Source organism: Poecilia reticulata, unplaced genomic scaffold, assembly GCF_904066995.2.
Source record: "Poecilia reticulata unplaced genomic scaffold, P_reticulata-male-v2 Scaffold_85, whole genome shotgun sequence".
Classification (NCBI taxonomy): domain Eukaryota; kingdom Metazoa; phylum Chordata; class Actinopteri; order Cyprinodontiformes; family Poeciliidae; genus Poecilia; species Poecilia reticulata.
In genome coordinates this window covers 23487-40160 of record NW_027675183.1, presented here as the reverse complement: position 1 = coordinate 40160, position 16674 = coordinate 23487, and the positions used below count along the sequence as shown (strand labels likewise).

The 16674-nt window shown below is 39.9% G+C and overlaps 1 protein-coding gene across 3 annotated transcripts; it reads right to left on the bottom strand.

The window, feature by feature from the left end:
- Positions 1-4562: 4562 nt before the first annotated feature.
- LOC145550555 (uncharacterized) lies at positions 4563-14864 on the bottom strand. Of its 3 annotated transcripts, XM_081604446.1 has the most exons (3): positions 13999-14864; positions 11183-12136; positions 4563-8236 (listed from the first exon to the last, which is right to left on the bottom strand). In XM_081604446.1, the coding sequence occupies exons 2-3, from the start codon at positions 11325-11327 to the stop codon at positions 6705-6707; spliced, it is 1677 nt and encodes a 558-aa protein (XP_081460572.1). In that variant the 5' UTR covers positions 11328-12136; positions 13999-14864; the 3' UTR covers positions 4563-6704. The 3 variants fall into 3 exon arrangements, with proteins under 3 accessions (XP_081460572.1, XP_081460573.1, XP_081460574.1); XM_081604447.1 differs by lacking the exon at positions 11183-12136 and having other exon boundaries at positions 13999-14854; XM_081604448.1 differs by lacking the exon at positions 4563-8236 and having other exon boundaries at positions 11323-12136; positions 13999-14407.
- Positions 14865-16674: the final 1810 nt, after the last annotated feature.

Sequence of the window (16674 nt, the reverse complement as noted above, 5' to 3'; positions counted from 1 at the left end):
GTGGATTGGTGGCAATTGAAGTTCAGCATTTTGGTGCAATCCCTTTGCTAAACCAGGACTCTTGGGCAGTAAGACAGAAAAACTCAACAGGTTGTAATGGGAATTCAGCCCAACATCAGATCTATTCACCTCTGTTTGCCTCTGCACAATAAAAGCAGTGATTTAATCCAAGAACTTGTGAAAAGGTAAAGTTTTATCTTATTTGTTTAGTCACTTCAGCAGCAGATTGAGAAGTACAGGCATTCATGCATCCACTAACATCAGTTAAAGAATCAGTGAAATCGGTGATTTGCTCTGCTTTGTAAAGCTTATAAGACAAATCTAATTAAAGAAACGGAAACATGAGATGAGATCCTGCACAGTAATTGGGTTTATTATTCTCTTAAGGTTTTTTCACTAAAAAATTGTGTTTCTCTTTTATATAGTTGTACAATATACAGCTATGTTTGGTTTTACAGCATTCTGACAGCAGTTTAAGTCTAAAAACATCTGCTGTTTAAGATAGCTTCCTTTTAATCAGTTCTAAAACTTTTACAGAAACATGTTGGACAACCACATATAAACTGTAAAGATATGTTTAAAACTCATCCAGTCTGCAGACAAACTGTAAGAAAATCAAAAAAATATTCTTCTTCTAGTTATTCCAATTTTTAAATAACTACATTTTTTTTACTTTAATCATATTTCAAAGAGGTTCTGTGTTCAAATCATCAGCTCAAAATGAACAAGTTAAATGAACAGATTCCCAAAGATTTCCAGCATCAGGAGATACATATTTTTTTCTCATTCAATTTTAAAAATAAAGCAAAGCAAATAAATCTGCAAAGCCAAGGCTATAAAACAAAATGGACACAGGTTTAATTTGCCGTTTCCCGAAGACCAAACCCCCACGCAGAATCTTCACTTCTCAAACTCGCCATTATTCTCAGAATGACCACGTCAAGATCATTCATCCCTTCATCAATAAATCTTTAATCATATATCTTTGTGGCGTGGTCCTTGCAAGTGAAGTTGTCATTAAAATCATAAGTTTAAACTTTGCCATTGTTAACTTTTGGGCCAACTGACCTAAGGAAATATTTCAAATTAAAAACCCAGATCAAGCCAAAATAACTCCTGATGACCTGCTGCCTGTAGATGATATTTAACAGATTCCCACAACCTCATTTCTTCTAATAGATTATAGTATGATTTTAGAAAAATTTGTCAGTTTTTAAAGTGAATATAAAACATCCCGTAGCAATCATACATATCCAAAAATCTGGGAAAATAATAATAATAAAAAATACCAAAACCCATTTGAAAAGCTAATCACCTTTGTCATGTTTTTAAATATGGAAAACAATTAAAGCCACCCCATTCAGTTGTATTGCTTTCTATGCAACTGGCAGCTTTTACTTTATTTTATTTTTCCCACCTAAAACTAACTTAATACAAAAGACAGAAACTGGTGAAGGCAGCTCAAACTAAAAGTGCAACTCAGGTGGAAAAGAGTGAGTAAAGTAAAGTAAAACTCAGTAAACCTGTCTAAACATTCATTAACATTTCCAAACCAAAAATCAACATGTTCTGCCTTCATGATGTGACAGAAAAAAGTGAACCCGACACTAAAAACACATCTTCACAATCATTTTTAGAACAAATATCTTAGTACACTTGAAATAAGACCACACTAGCTCACAAGTACATTTTCTGAAATAAATAGGTGCACGTTTTAAGAAAATAATTCCTTAATATTGACAAAAAAAAGTAGTAGTTCACTTACACTGAAAAGATTCAACTAAAAAAAAAAAGAGTTAATTTGTTACATGTAATCAAATTAAGTTAATACACGTAAATATTTTAAGTTATTTTATAGTTTGGAAAACTTACTGTGATTATATGTAACAAATTAACTACATTTTTTATAAGCTGGAGCTCAATTCTTTGTTTCAGTGCATACCAAGACGTTTTTCCTATGTTATCAGTCAAATAATCTGCCAGAGGAATGTTAAGAAATTACTGAGCTAAAATAAGCCACTTTATCTTGATGAAAAGTTACTTATAACTTGTATTATTTTAAGTGTACCAATATATCTGCACCAAAAACTAGACCAAAAAACACTTTTTGCAGTGAAGTGTTTTTTTAGAGGAGTTTGGGCTTGGATGGGTTGGGTCTGACTGAGGAATAGGCCCCGATGTGCGTGACGAGGTTGGGTTCCACGCTGTGCGCTCTTTCTCCGAGAGTGGTCCTGGCCTTGCGGTAGAGAACCATATCCTTGGCGTTCCCTTTGTAGCAGATCGAGCCATCCAGGAAGTCCGCCACCCTTAGCGAGGCGTTGCCGGGGAAAAGCATGGCCGGAGTGCAGCACTCGGTTGCCGGGGAGACGGCGTAGAGCTGCGGGGAGATTCTCCGCATCTCCAAGAGGTAGTGCCTTCCTATCAGCTCGGCGGCCACCATAAAGTAGAGGGTGAAGAAGACGAGGTGGTTGGCCGATAGAGTGAAGGAGAGGGAGCAGGGGTTACAGTAAGGGATTGAGAGGAGGAGCGCGGTTGCCCCCACCAAACCGAGCCCCACCCACTCCAGAATGCGGTACGGCTCGGGGTTCCAGTAGCGCTGCAGCCTTTCAGGGTGATACAGCTTGATGTACAGCGTATGGAAGGCAAACCGGCGAGAAAGCAGATCCTTAACCACTGTGAAGAACTCCTCTCCAGGTAGAGCGTCGTTACACAACAAATGAGTCCTGAAGATGATCCTCCAGCTGGTTTTCCAGTTTAAATCTGCGTGTTCAAAACAAAACTGGGTTTTTCATCACATGCTGCCCAGATTTTTAGGCCATATTTAGCTGTGTGGAAGGCATATATTGCCTAAATGAGTAGGGTCGCTACTCATTTAGGCAATATATGCCTTCTGAATGCCAGGGGTGAACTTTATGAATGCCACAAGTCTTCAATCTACTGTGACATTAGGGTCTGGGTTATAGAACAGGGGAAGTTACAACCCATATGTACCACACTGTTCTATTAGCTGCTAGTTTGTCTTGTCCATCGATTGTCAAATCGGATTACTCTGGAGAAAAGTCTCCAGAAACATTATGGCCCGAAATATTACCCTGCCTGTCTCTGCATCCCTTAGACTGGCTGTTGACTCGTCCTTTGACTTATAAACTCTGGTCAGAATGAGGACCTCCAAATATGCATGTAAATGCATTTGGTCCAGCTCCTTCCAGTTCTCTCCAAAAACTCACATTCCTTTTAGATTTGTCATTTCAACAAGGATTTTCTGTATTACACAAGGCCTGAGTAGCTCAAAGACTGACTTGATGTCTATAATGCGAGTTACTGCCATCCTAGTCAACCCTGGAATGATCAACAAGAAGTTCCAGAGCTTCCAGGGTTTGCATCTTTTATTTCCCTGCTGCTCATTTCCTAATCTCTGACAGTGACAATATCACATGTACCTTCAGTGTGTAATGTGTTTAGGACTCCCTTACAGAGAGTATTTATGTTCCCTCCACTTCTACTGAGTGTCCACTCAGTTTGGGTGGAGTTTGTCCAGGGGAACAGAAAAGGTACCTGTCAAAAGTTGTATGAACACCTGCTTTCAGGCAGCTTTCTAGTGAAGTAAAGAGAATAGTGAAAGAGTGGGTTTGCGTGATTGTTTAGGTGTGTGTGTGGTGTGTGTGTGCATGCATGTGTGGTGTGGTGTGTGTGTGGTGAAATATGTCTCATAGGTGCAAAGAAACAAATAGAATTGGACATTTTTTTAACCTTTTTACCCTTTAACTTGACTGCCGGGTCAAATTGACCCGAACAGTATCGATGTAACAAATAGACCCAGGGGGGGCTGCAAATGTGTAAAATGAACCATTTTCATTTTATACATAGAGTGCACCTATTAAGGCAAATAGAAATAGTTTCATGCAGAAAAAATACTTCTATTTTTAAAAAATTTTTAAACTTTGAAGCGGGTCAAATTGACCCGCAACATAACAGGAGGGTTTTAAACTACTTTGCAGAACAGCACTTTGTGAAGTTCGGTCCATTCACTTGTATTAGCTTACGTCAAAGGATATGCAAGTCATAAATGACTTTGTAAGGACTTAATAAAATGCATATTTATATGTTTATAGATTAAATTAGTTTAAACTTTTAAAAAAGATAGTGATCTTTAACAGAAAACAGCCACAGCAGAAAATAGAAAAATTATACAACTAAGACAAGCGACACACCAAATTATTGGAGACAATAATCACACATAATTTGTACAATCAAGAACAATCAATGAAGGAAAATATGTTTATATTGTATATTGCATTTTCTAAGTAAAAGGGCATGCTAACTTATTTGAAAAGCTTTTATATAGACTGGTTAATATAATTTGAAACATCAGTTTCAGTCTAGTTTTGCTGTAAAGATAAACCTATCAAAGATATTTTTAATACTGTAAATTTCAGATTGCAAACAATTAATGAAAATCTACTAATAGTACACAACAGCACATCTTATTTTGGATTAAAAATGTATTAAAGTAAATTTCATTCACCCCACTCATTCTCTCTATACAGAAAAATACAAATCAATCCTGGAAGTTCATATTTTATATCTCCAATATGCAAATGACAAGATCCAAATGATCACATTTAACAAATTCAAAAATTAAACAATTTTCCCACTTTATAGACAAGAAGCCCTCCAGTTTTCATCTTTTATATTAGCGGTTCTCAACGTAGGCGGTACCGCCCCCCAGGGGGCGTTCAGAGGATGGCAGGGGGCGCTGGCGGACATTTTTACAAAAGGGGGGCGCTGGGATGCCTTTGGGGGGCGTTTGGTCGAAGGTAAACTTTACACCTTAAATGCACAACAATGCCAGTTTAGACTTTGAGCAACTTGGTAAAACTGTATTGTGTAACATTAAATCATGCTTGGCTGCAACTGTATCGATGGCAGCTCTTCTTCTATTCAGTGTTTGTTAGCTTCTGTTAGCTTCTTGGCACAGCTCCGTTCTCCTGCTACTGGTAGCTAAAATCCCGATACCCTCACTTTGTATCCCTCTGAAAAATGAACCCATTTAAATCAAGAAATCCCTCCATGGGTGATACCACGATAGAGAGCGTTCATTTTATAGAGTTAACACGGTGCTGTAAGTGGTCCGGTATGAAACGGGGGTGATAGAACAACACAGCACTTTTAAATTTCAATAATCAGAATGCAGAAATTGTTTCCGTTGTTTTAAAAGGTTTATGTCGGTCTGCCTTTTCCCCATCGATACGCTTCCCGACCGCCCTGCACCTTAGGGGCATAGAAAAAAAAAGACCGCACATTGTGCAAAACTCTGAAACAGGAGAAGCGGGACATAAAACGGAGCGACGAACTAGATGTGAATTATGGCATAAAAACAGAGAATCCAACGCTGAACAGTGAAAAATCAACACATGATGTGAAACACATGACGATTAGGCAGCGCAGCAGGTGATGAGTGAAAATTACTGAAATTATCAAATAAATGTAGCAACAGGAAAGAAACTAAAGTGGACATAGTAATAAGCCAAGAGAGGATAATACTAATCAAAGGAAACTAAATGGAAATGAATGAAGAACAAAATGCAAGAATAAACTAAGAAACTAAAGTTAATACAGAGGAATAAACTGGTATGGCAAGACCTTTTGAGTAATAATTAATACAGAGGACTGTATGGCAAGAATAAACACACTATTTCCAGATAAAAGGTAAAATAATATTGTTGAAATGTCATGGGTTTGTTGAAACCACATCTGAGAGAGTACTGAGAATAAATATATCTTGCAGACCATAACAGTAAAGAACTTATCACTTATTTATGTTTTAATTAGATTTGATATATTTATTTCTTCAATATTATTTTTCATGTCAGTGTTAATGTCATGAGGCTGATGACTCCATGACACTTTCAATTTGACTTATTAGGATTTGATTAAGAACCAGATTTGTTCTTTGTCATTTCTGTCCAGTAAAACTATTAATCTATAAATCAATAGACAGGTCTATATAAAGATATAATCTATGTTTCTGTCTCATATTTGTATGGCATTAAAAGGACCTGGAAATGTTGGTTTTCATTGAAAGTTCTGGTTTGCGCAATAAATGCCATGTGGGTGAAATTTTATGGATGCTACTCTGATGTCCCATTCTCCTGAAGGCAGCACAGAGCTGCACCACCAGAAAAACACTGAAGAGAAGAAGAGCTATGATTAATGTAGTTACAGTTCTATCCATGTTTTAATGTTGCAGAATTCAGTCAGTCGTTTTGCTAATAGTTCAAAGTTTAAACTGGCATGTTGTACATTTTTATCTGGTCATTTTGTGAAACATTTAACAACTATAAAATGGCACAAAATAAAAATATTTTTTCCACTCTGATTTGCTGCTGTTAGGCCTACCAATTTTAACTTGAATGTTCATTGCATTTTTCATAGATGCCTGTGAAAATAATTTCTATTCCCATGACTTTGTTCTCTGGGAAATTATTTTTGATGATAAATACAGAAACAAGCATAAAAATCAAAACATCTACAATGGCGATAGTAATATTAATGATAAAATAATAGTCAGTGCAAAGTATCCTACAAATTCTTTGGTGGGGGGCAGTGAGGGACCTGGAAAAAGGCTAGGGGGGCGCTGGCCCAAAAAAGGTTGAGAAACACTGTTTTAATGAACCTCTACATAGGACATACGAAAAATAGTTCTACGGCGTTTCACCTGTGTGACGCCTCATTTGCTGAGTTAAACCAATTTTTTGACTAAAACTTTTTCCACAGTTCACACATGAAAACGGCTTTTCACCTGTGTGAATCATCATGTGCTGAGTTAAACTAAGTTTGCGACTAAAACTTTTTCCACAGGTCCCACATGAAAACGGCTTTTCATCTGTGTGAATCATCATGTGCCGAGTTAAAGCCGGTTTTAGACTAAAACTTTTTAAACAGGTCCCACATGAAAACGGCTTTTTACCTGTGTGAATCATCATGTGCCGAGTTAAAGCCGGTTTTAGACTAAAACTTTTTAAACAGGTCCCACATGAAAACGGCTTTTCACCTGTGTGAATCATCATGTGATGTGTTAAACTAAGTTTGTGATTAAAACTTTTTCCACAGGTCACACAAGAAAATGGCTTTTCACCTGTGTGAATCATCATGTGCTGTGTTAAATGTAATTTGCGACTAAAACTTTTTCCACAGGTCCCACATGAAAACGGCTTTTCATCTGTGTGAATCATCATGTGCCGAGTTAAAGCCGGTTTTAGACTAAAACTTTTTCCACAGGTCCCACATGAAAACGGCTTTTCATCTGTGTGAATCATCATGTGCCGAGTTAAACCAATTTTTTGACTAAAACTTTTTCCACAGGTCCCACATGAAAACGGCTTTTCATCTGTGTGAATCATCATGTGCCGAGTTAAAGCCGGTTTTAGACTAAAACTTTTTCCACAGGTCCCACATGAAAACGGCTTTTCATCTGTGTGAATCATCATGTGCCGAGTTAAACCAATTTTTTGACTAAAACTTTTTCCACAGGTCCCACATGAAAACGGCTTTTCATCTGTGTGAATCATCATGTGCCGAGTTAAACCAATTTTTTGACTAAAACTTTTTCCACAGGTCCCACATGAAAACGGCTTTTCATCTGTGTGAATCATCATGTGCCGAGTTAAACCAATTTTTTGACTAAAACTTTTTCCACAGGTCCCACATGAAAACGGCTTTTCATCTGTGTGAATCATCATGTGCCGAGTTAAATTCGTTTTTCGACTAAAACTTTTTCCACAGGTCACACATGAAAATGGCTTTTCACCTGTGTGAATCCTCATATGAGCATCAAGAGAATATTTGCAAGCAAAAAGCTTTTTACAGGTCACACAGGAGAAAGGTTTTCTTTTCTGATTTTGCTTCTCAGCTTCAGCAGTTTCCTGGAAGATGACCTGCTCCTTGTTTGGTTCTGATTCAGTTTGGTTTGTTTGTTCATAAACAGGAACCACCATGCAGGTATCAGTCTCCTGTTTTAATTCAAGCTGTTCTTCACCCTGACTGGAGTAAACTTCTTTCTCTTCCACTTTTATTTGTTGACATTCTAGATCCTGCTGCTCTTCTTTTATATGTTGATCTTCTGGCTCTTCTTTTTCTTGTTTCACCTGCAGAGGTTCTACCTCGTCCTGGTCCAGATTGGATCTCCTCTCCTGGTTATACATCTCGTTCTCATAAACGTTATGTTGCAGGCAATCTGGAGAGGAAAACAGAAAAAAAGAGGAATTGTTAACGTTACTGAAGTAATTAACAGACTTTCATCATTTAAGACAGAAATCACCAAATAAACACATCTGAAAATTCAAGAGTGCAGACATTCAGCTGACATTTGGAAAATTACCAAATTAAATATTTCTGATTAATTTATTCACTCCAGGCCTGATTGTTATTGTTTAAAAATAATTTTCTAGTATTATTTCTAATATTTTCTATGTTGGAGCAATTAACTTTTTATTTTTATTACTTTGAACTTTGAGTTCAGTTTCATGTTAATTGTTTATTTTATATTTTTTGTTTCTTTACTTAAAAAAAAATCCTAACCCAAGAACCCAGAATCTTGACAGTTTGTCCATTTTCTGTAAGTTTAGGGACTGGTACAGGACCAGCATGCACTGGGCTTTCACCAGGTCTTATCTATTTTACTGCTAAGAATAATGATAATTCTTAGCAACAGAGAAAACATGCAAACAAAGAAAGAGACGCAAACAAATGAAATACAGCAAACAAGAAGAGATGACGGAAACAAAAAGCAAATAAAATGTAGCAAGCAAAAAAAGAGACGCAAACAAAAGACCCTCCTGCTGTGCTGGACCAAAACAGCAGAAGATGCCTCAGCACCGCAGGATATTGTTGATCAGATCGACGGACTATTGACATGAGGGCTTGACAGACAACGTGTCGCAAGTAAGATGGACATAATATTGTGTATATTTTGTAATTAGAATATTACTTTACTGTATTTATGTCCACCAGTGAAATATCAGCTAATGCTAGCTGGTATAGTGCTATAGTACTTGGTGTTCAGTCCCCGCTCTGAAAGCTAATTGAGATTTTTTTTTTTTAAGTTTCAGTTATTTTCTAACACTGACTTAGATATCTGATACAAGAGCCTATTATAGAAATGAAACAATATAATAAAAATAATAATATTACACGTTATAACATTCACCAGAAAAGTTTACACAGATGGCAATGGCTATTATTTACTTCACTTGGCACGCTGGCAAGCCAAACAGGAAACCGCCCATGTCCGTACACCTTTACGGAGTCCCGGCCACACAAACTTTGCCCCTACCAGTTTAACAGAAGCTTTGACACCCGGGTGTGAAAGGGAATGAACTGCCTCAAAAACCCGCCGACGCCAACTAGAAGGGACCAAAGGCCGAGGTTTGCCAGTCGAGACATCGCAAAGAAGGGTTGTGCCACACTCATGAAAGGAGACCTCCTCTAAATGCAAACTGGATTCAGCTGCTTTAAAGGCCAGAATATCTGGGTCGGTCAGTCGGTCAGTTGGTCTGTGGCCATGGCGAGGTAGTCCACACCTAAATGCACAGAAGCAACCCTTGGTCTGGACAGACAGTCAGCCACCAGATTATTCTTGCCAGCTACATGCTGAATGTCAGTAGTGAACTCTGAAATGGCAGATAAATGCCGCTGTTGCCGAGCCGACCACGGTTCAGAAACTTTTGCCATAGCAAAAGTGAGAGGCTTGTGGTCAACAAAAGCAGTAAAGTCCCTGCCCTCCAACATGAAGCGGAAATGGCGTGTTGCCAGAAAAAGGGCAAGCAGTTCCCTGTCAAAGGTGCTATATTTTTTTTCAGCATCCCAGAGTTTCCTGCTAAAAAAAGCGAGGGGTTGCCAGGCACCATCTACCCATTGCTCACAAACTGCCCCAACTGCATAATCAGAGGCGTCAGTTGTTATAGCCACAGGAGCAACTGGAGATGGATGGGCCAAAAGCGCAGCATTAGCCAAGGCCTTCTTGGCATCATCGAATGTCTGCACCCTCTCGGGGGTCCACTCAATCTGCTGGTCCCCTTTTTTGCCTCTAAGTGCCTCATACAAGGGGTGCATGAGGTGAGCTGCCCGTGGGATGAAACAGTTATAAAAGTTAATCATACCCAAAAACTCCTGCAGGGGCTTCACTGAGGGAGGGCGGGGAAAATCGGAAACTGCTTCAACCTTTGCAGGCAGGGGAACCGCCCCTTGAGAAGACACTTTGTGTCCCAGAAACTCAACAGCAGGCAGTCCAAATTGGCATTTAGCTGGGTTCACGATCAGGCCATGTTCACTGAGCCTAACAAACAGCTGCCGAAGGTGCACCATGTGTTCTTCCGCAGAGGGACTAGCCATCAATGTCGTCCAAATAGACGAACAAAAACGGCATACCCTGCAGGACCGAATCCATAAGCCGCTGGAAAGTCTGCGCTGTGCCTTTAAGACCGAAGGGCACCGTAAAAACTCAAAAAGACCAAAAGGCGTGATAACTGCAGTTTTGGGTACATCTAAAGGATGGACTGGAACCTGATGGTAGCCTCGCACCAAGTCCACCTTAGAGAACACGGTTGCTCCAGCCAGGCGGGCAGAAAAGTCCTGAATGTGAGGAATTGGGTACCTGTCATTACTGGTTGCGTTGTTAAGGCGCCGAAAATCCCCACAGGGTTGCCAACCCCCGTCTGCTTTGGGAACCATGTGCAATGGAGATGCCCATGGACTTTTGGAGCGCCGTACAATGCCAAGACGCTCCATGTTTGCAAACTCCTCCTTTGCTATCGCTAACTTAGCGGTGTCTAGGCGGCGCGCTCGCGCAAAAACCGGTGGACCGACAGTAGTTATACAATGCTCCACTCCATGCTTAGCCACGGTAGCAGAAAATGTGGGAACCGTTAAAGATGCGAACTCTGCTAACAGACGCTGATACTCATCACCTGTGGCAAGCATGTTGGCGAGAGGTCGTTGGCTGGGACCGCCAAGTTTACAGGGGTATGTATCAAAAGACACAGCATCTATTAAGCAGCTATTAGCAACATGCCCCAATAACCTAAAAGCACACAAAAAATCTGCACCCAAAATAGGTAAAGACACAGAAGCTATCACAAAGTCCCACTGAAACTGACGTCCGTTGAAACACACAGTCACCAACCTCGAGCCAAAAGTGCGAATCGGGGTGCCGTTAGCCGCGTCCAGTGGCGGTCCGTTACTTTTGCACAAAACGTCCGCTGCCGAAACTGGCATGATGCTCCGCTGTGCACCCGAGTCCACCAGGAAACGCCGTCCCGAGACCTCATCCATGATGAAAAGCAGCTTGTCCGAGCTGCCGGCACACACAGCTGCTAGCGAGCGCCGACTCTGTCGTTTCCCTGACGCACGAACGAACACGGAGGAATGCAGCGCTTCGCCTTCACTCCGAACCGGCGATGGTAGAAACAGAGAACGTCGTCCTTCCGTCGCTCTGTCACCGCAGCCACGGCATCAAAAGGCTCCGACTCTCCATGTGTCACAACTGGTAGAAGTGCATTCACACTGTGGTGCCTGGAAGCCAACAAAATCCGGTCCGCTTCTTCAGCCAGGGAGCGATAATCCTTGGTCCGGATCAGCGGGGAGCTGGCCAGCGCGGTGCGAACAGGTGGGGGAAGCTGGCGCAGAAACAGATGTGTAAAAAGGAAAGAAACATCTCCCGAGCCAAGTAATGCCAGCATGTTCTCCATCAGCTCGGAGGGTTTGCGATCCCCCAAGCCATTCAGAGAGAGCAAGCGATCGGCCCGCTCCGCGTCTGACAGTTGGTAGAGCCGAAGCAGATTCTCCTTGAGAGCGCCGTATTTGTTAGCGGTTGGTGGGTTCCTCAGCAGACCCATCAGACGGCGTGTTGAAACGGAATCCAACGCAGCAACTACATGGAAGTACTTGGTCTCATCTGTGGTTATCCCACAGAGATGGAACTGGGCTTCCACATGTTGGAACCATGGTTCTGGATCGTGTTGCCAGAACTCTGGGAGCTTGATAACGGCAGCAAAAACAGAAGCGGCGGTTGGAGCAACGGCCGCCTGGCAAGAAACTGGGTCCGAAACCACAGCTGGCGGAGAAGCGGCGGCAGCATCTGGTGAGATTCCGTTAAAAAACATGTCCAGATGTTCGGGGTCACCAATGTGGAAGTCAGCAGAAAAAGACGAAAAAGATTTGAGTCTTGTTTAATTCTCAATGTCTTCCAACATACAACCAAAAATGGAATGAACCACAACCGTTGGTCACTTCACACCTCACCTTCTCTCCTTCAAAATAAAAGCATACATTCTGGTGTGAAATATATACATTGTATCCGCCACAGCATAATATTATTCAGTATTAATCATTATTTATTTCTGTCTATATTTATATAAATATGTATTGATAAGACGAGAGCGGTCCATTAGGCGTCTGTCCTTTTATTATGTCTATGTGAGAAACGGCCCGGTCTACGGAAGACGGGTCCTTCGAAGGCCACGAATATGGACGACCAGAAGAGAGAAGCTGTAGCCTTCAGCTAGCTGCCTAGCCTCCATCTTGGCGTTATGTTGCTTAGCAACCGTGACAACGTGAAGCACAGAGTGCTAAGGAAAAAAACGGACTCGAAGGCAGTTTTTTACTCGTTTTTTCTGTATTATTCTTCACCTTTTGTGATAAAGGCTGTTCCATACTAAAAAAGAAATCTGTTTGATTCTAAAATGTTTAAACATGTATAGCAAGGAATGTAAGCAAATTATTCATTTTCAAATACTCTCTAGATCTCAGGAAGTAAGACATTACAGTTAAATAAAACTATTATGTTTTAATTCTTAGTTTAATTAGTCAAACCGATTTGCTCAGGAATAAATTAAATACTTTAGTGAACCAAAAATTTTTACAGGCTTAATATCTGTGTTCCGCCTCCACTCATAGGGGGAAACTAGCGGGAGTTTTTAAAACGATTTGCCGGGAGACGTGCGTTCTCTCTCGGTGTACCGAACATGGAGCGCCCGGTCAGCTGACAGCTGGCGAGGGGAGCTGGCTGTTAATGCAGCGGGAGCAGACATCTCCGAAAACGTCGGAGCAATATTGCAATTAAGTGATTTATTGATGCACCTAGCAGATATTTGAGATCTATACATCTACATTCTCGCCGAAAAATATTGTAAAAAATCATTTTGTGTAATACAGCAAAAAAAAAATAAAAAATTGCTGCCATTGCTGCGTTTCTCAACACCCGTTTTAAAGGATGCAGACCCTAAATTTGGACACAGCTGTTTTTTTGTTCGACTCCCTCTAGTGGTCTGGAGCACTTCCGTTTTCAGCACTTTTTGTTTGCATCTTTTGTTTGCTGCATTTCATTTGCGTCTCTTTTTGTTTGTTGCGTTTTATTTGCTATTTGTTTGCGTCTTCTTGTTTGCTGCATTACATTTCTTTGAATCTCTTTTTTTGTTTGGTTGTTTTCTCTGTTGCTGCGTATTTGCACCCGTCGGCCACAGGTTCATATAAAGACCAGCTGTGCCTTTATGTGGAAGGATAAAAAGAAACTGTTCATTATAGAAACAATAAACAGAACAGATTCCAGGATGATTTTAGAAATACGGAGTTGTGTCTGCCTCGTTATTTTAACCTGTTGTATCCTGTTTACAGGAAAAAATCTGCGTCTGTTACACCGACACCAGCCCTGTTGCGTGAAACATTTGCTTTACTAGCCTTTTGCTGAATTGTTCTTCATATTTCTCCTGTTTATGAAAGTAAGTCTCAGCAGTTTAAGGAGGAGAGCCCTAAGAAAGATAACTGGTTCTATTTTCTCTCTACATAAATAAGCCATTCTCACAGCGTAGTTGTGATGTTTGCGCTCTTTTATCTGATATAAAAACATTTATACAGGAGGGGAACGGTTACTATAATGACCCTCATGCAGAAAGCTTCATACATTCAAACCTTAACCTGAATCCAAACGCTGGCGTTTCTTACCTATTCGGTATAAGATTATCTTGGGCTTCCGGGAGAAATCCAGCAGTCTGCGTTGATCATCCATCTCTTCCTCTTGATGATTTCTTTAAACTCTGTGAATGTTTCTTCAACAGCAGTCAAATGCTTGTTGATAAACTCGTTTATACAAACTCTCGAAAATTCAACAAAACAAACCATGCGCCATCTTGTTTCTCGTCTTCTTCTTCGTCTTTTTTATGGCGGTTGGCAAACAACTTTAAGGTGCATTACCGCCACCTTCCAGGTTGGAGTATGGATAAGAAGCTCATAGCCTCCTCGTTCTTCTAAGAAAATTAAAAAATACTATCAAAAGCTATATTTCCTGATGAACTCTGAAACAATTCTCTTATAACTAACTTATTTTTATTACTACTAAGCTCACTAAGTAGTATCTCTCTTTCCCGTACATACGTGTTGGTTTGGATATACAGGATTAAATAGTACTCTTAACTTAATGAATAAACTTAATACAGGTTGTTGTATTTATTGTGGAAAGTTAGAAACAGTACAGCATATCTTTTTAGAAAAAAATTAATTGTTAATGCATGTCACCATGAGAAAAGCCTTCTGGGTTTTGCTTAAAAACTTTTTAAAATATTAAAATCACACATTTTTGCTCATGAAGTGAAAAAATTATTTGGAAAACAAACTTATTGTCAGAAATCTTTTCTTGCTATTCTATGTTTTTGTTTGTGACTCAAAGTTTTGCTTGTGATTCTCACATGACATCATAAAATTACAACAAAAAGATTTCTGGTGTGTGCAAATAGAAGTTTACGTTTGGCAAATAACATTTTAAGTTCACGAGACAAAATTACTTATTTAATTAAAAAAACATTTTTTAAACAAAACTTTTTGCAAAAAAAAAAAAAAAAAAAAGAAAAAAATAATTACAATTCCAAAAGTTTTGATTACAAATTTATTTTGATTAACTGGTGTTTTTTTTTTATTGAATATTTTGGGAAAATATTTAATTGCATCCTCACCAGACCCTAAACGTACTTAAAGTCTGGATCGACTTTTTTCCCCTTCATTAATGACACTTTTATTACATACATTATATCTATCATGGTAATTCAGGATGAGTTTTTTTTTATTCTAAATTAATTCTTAATGAATTTAAGTGATATTCTCCTTCAAGATACATTTGCCTAACACTGGAATAAATGCAATGTACATTATACAGCAAAGGAAAATAGAAGATCTGACATATATCGATTATGGAGTTGATTCGTTTTGGACGAGCGATCTGCCCCTATTGCATAAGCAATGCTGAAGAATGACTGATATCATTAACGATACAGGGAAGAAGCTTTTCAGTTATCTTGTGTTGCTAGCAAAATAGTTAGCTAGCAGCTAGCTAATAGCACAACAACAACCTAATGTCTGTTGTTTCTGACCTCATAAACATCAAAATTGACCAGGGTGCCAAAACTTTTATGAGGTTGTGAATACTTTTAATATGTTCATTTTGCTTAGTTTTAACATAGGAAGCTACCCTGAGACTCTTAAAAGTCCTGTGATAAACCTTTGCACAAAGTTATAGCAAGCTTACCCCTTAAGCCCTGCCAGCATGCCTTGGTGGGCCCCATGTGGGGGAAAGGAGGGCTGATATATGGGTCCCATAAAGGTTTGTCTGTTGGCTCCATGGTGGCCCCACATGGGTTTGCCCATCTAGGGCCACAGCCTACGTGGGGCCTACCTGGGCCCTAAATAGACAAACCCATGTGGGCCGACCACCATGTACGGTTCATTACAGGATGCACATTCAAAGGCCAAATATGGGATGACTCCGTATTTTACAGGATGGATGGCAACCCTATTCAGGGGTGCTAAAGCCCCCCTAAATTAGGTCTAGAATCGCCACTGGATCCAACAGAGATCATCTCTGTGTTGACTGAGGCCTGTTACTTTGGCGCCGACCTGTTGATGATGGGCAAGAGTGGACGAGTAGGCTGCAGGAGCGCCATGTTTGAAATCGCTGTGTTTGTTAAAAGGTAAGTTACTTTACGGAAATCTTATTCAAAGCCTGCTTGAAATATGTCAGGGATAAAAAAAACGTGCCAGGAGCGGGCAGCAGATCAATTATGGATATACTAAGGTGATCTACCATCAAACTGAGGATTGAGTCCATGAAGCTCAGGATCCCTTGATGACCGAGTGGGACATGTTAACAGTTAGCTTACTTTGTAAATGGTTAGCGGCGGCTTCACTGGAGGAAATGGCCGCTTGTATCTACCCATTTGTCTTCAAAGTAACAAATGAATAATTCACTTGAGGTTCATAAAGGTTAAAAAATAACCAAGCAAGTCCATGGGTAGCACATCTAAGGCACATTCAGTGACACTGAGGGGTCAGTGGATTGGTGGCAATTGAAGTTCAGCATTTTGGTGCAATCCCTTTGCTAAACCAGGACTCTTGGGCAGTAAGACAGAAAAACTCAACAGGTTGTAATGGGAATTCAGCCCAACATCAGATCTATTCACCCCTGTTTGCCTCTGCACAATAAAAGCAGTGATTTAATCCAAGAACTTGTGAAAAGGTACAGTTTTATCTTATTTGTTTAGTCACTTCAGCAGCAGATTGAGAAGTACAGGCATTCATACATTCACTAACATCAGTTAAAGAATCAGTGAAATCGGTAATTTGCTCTGCTTT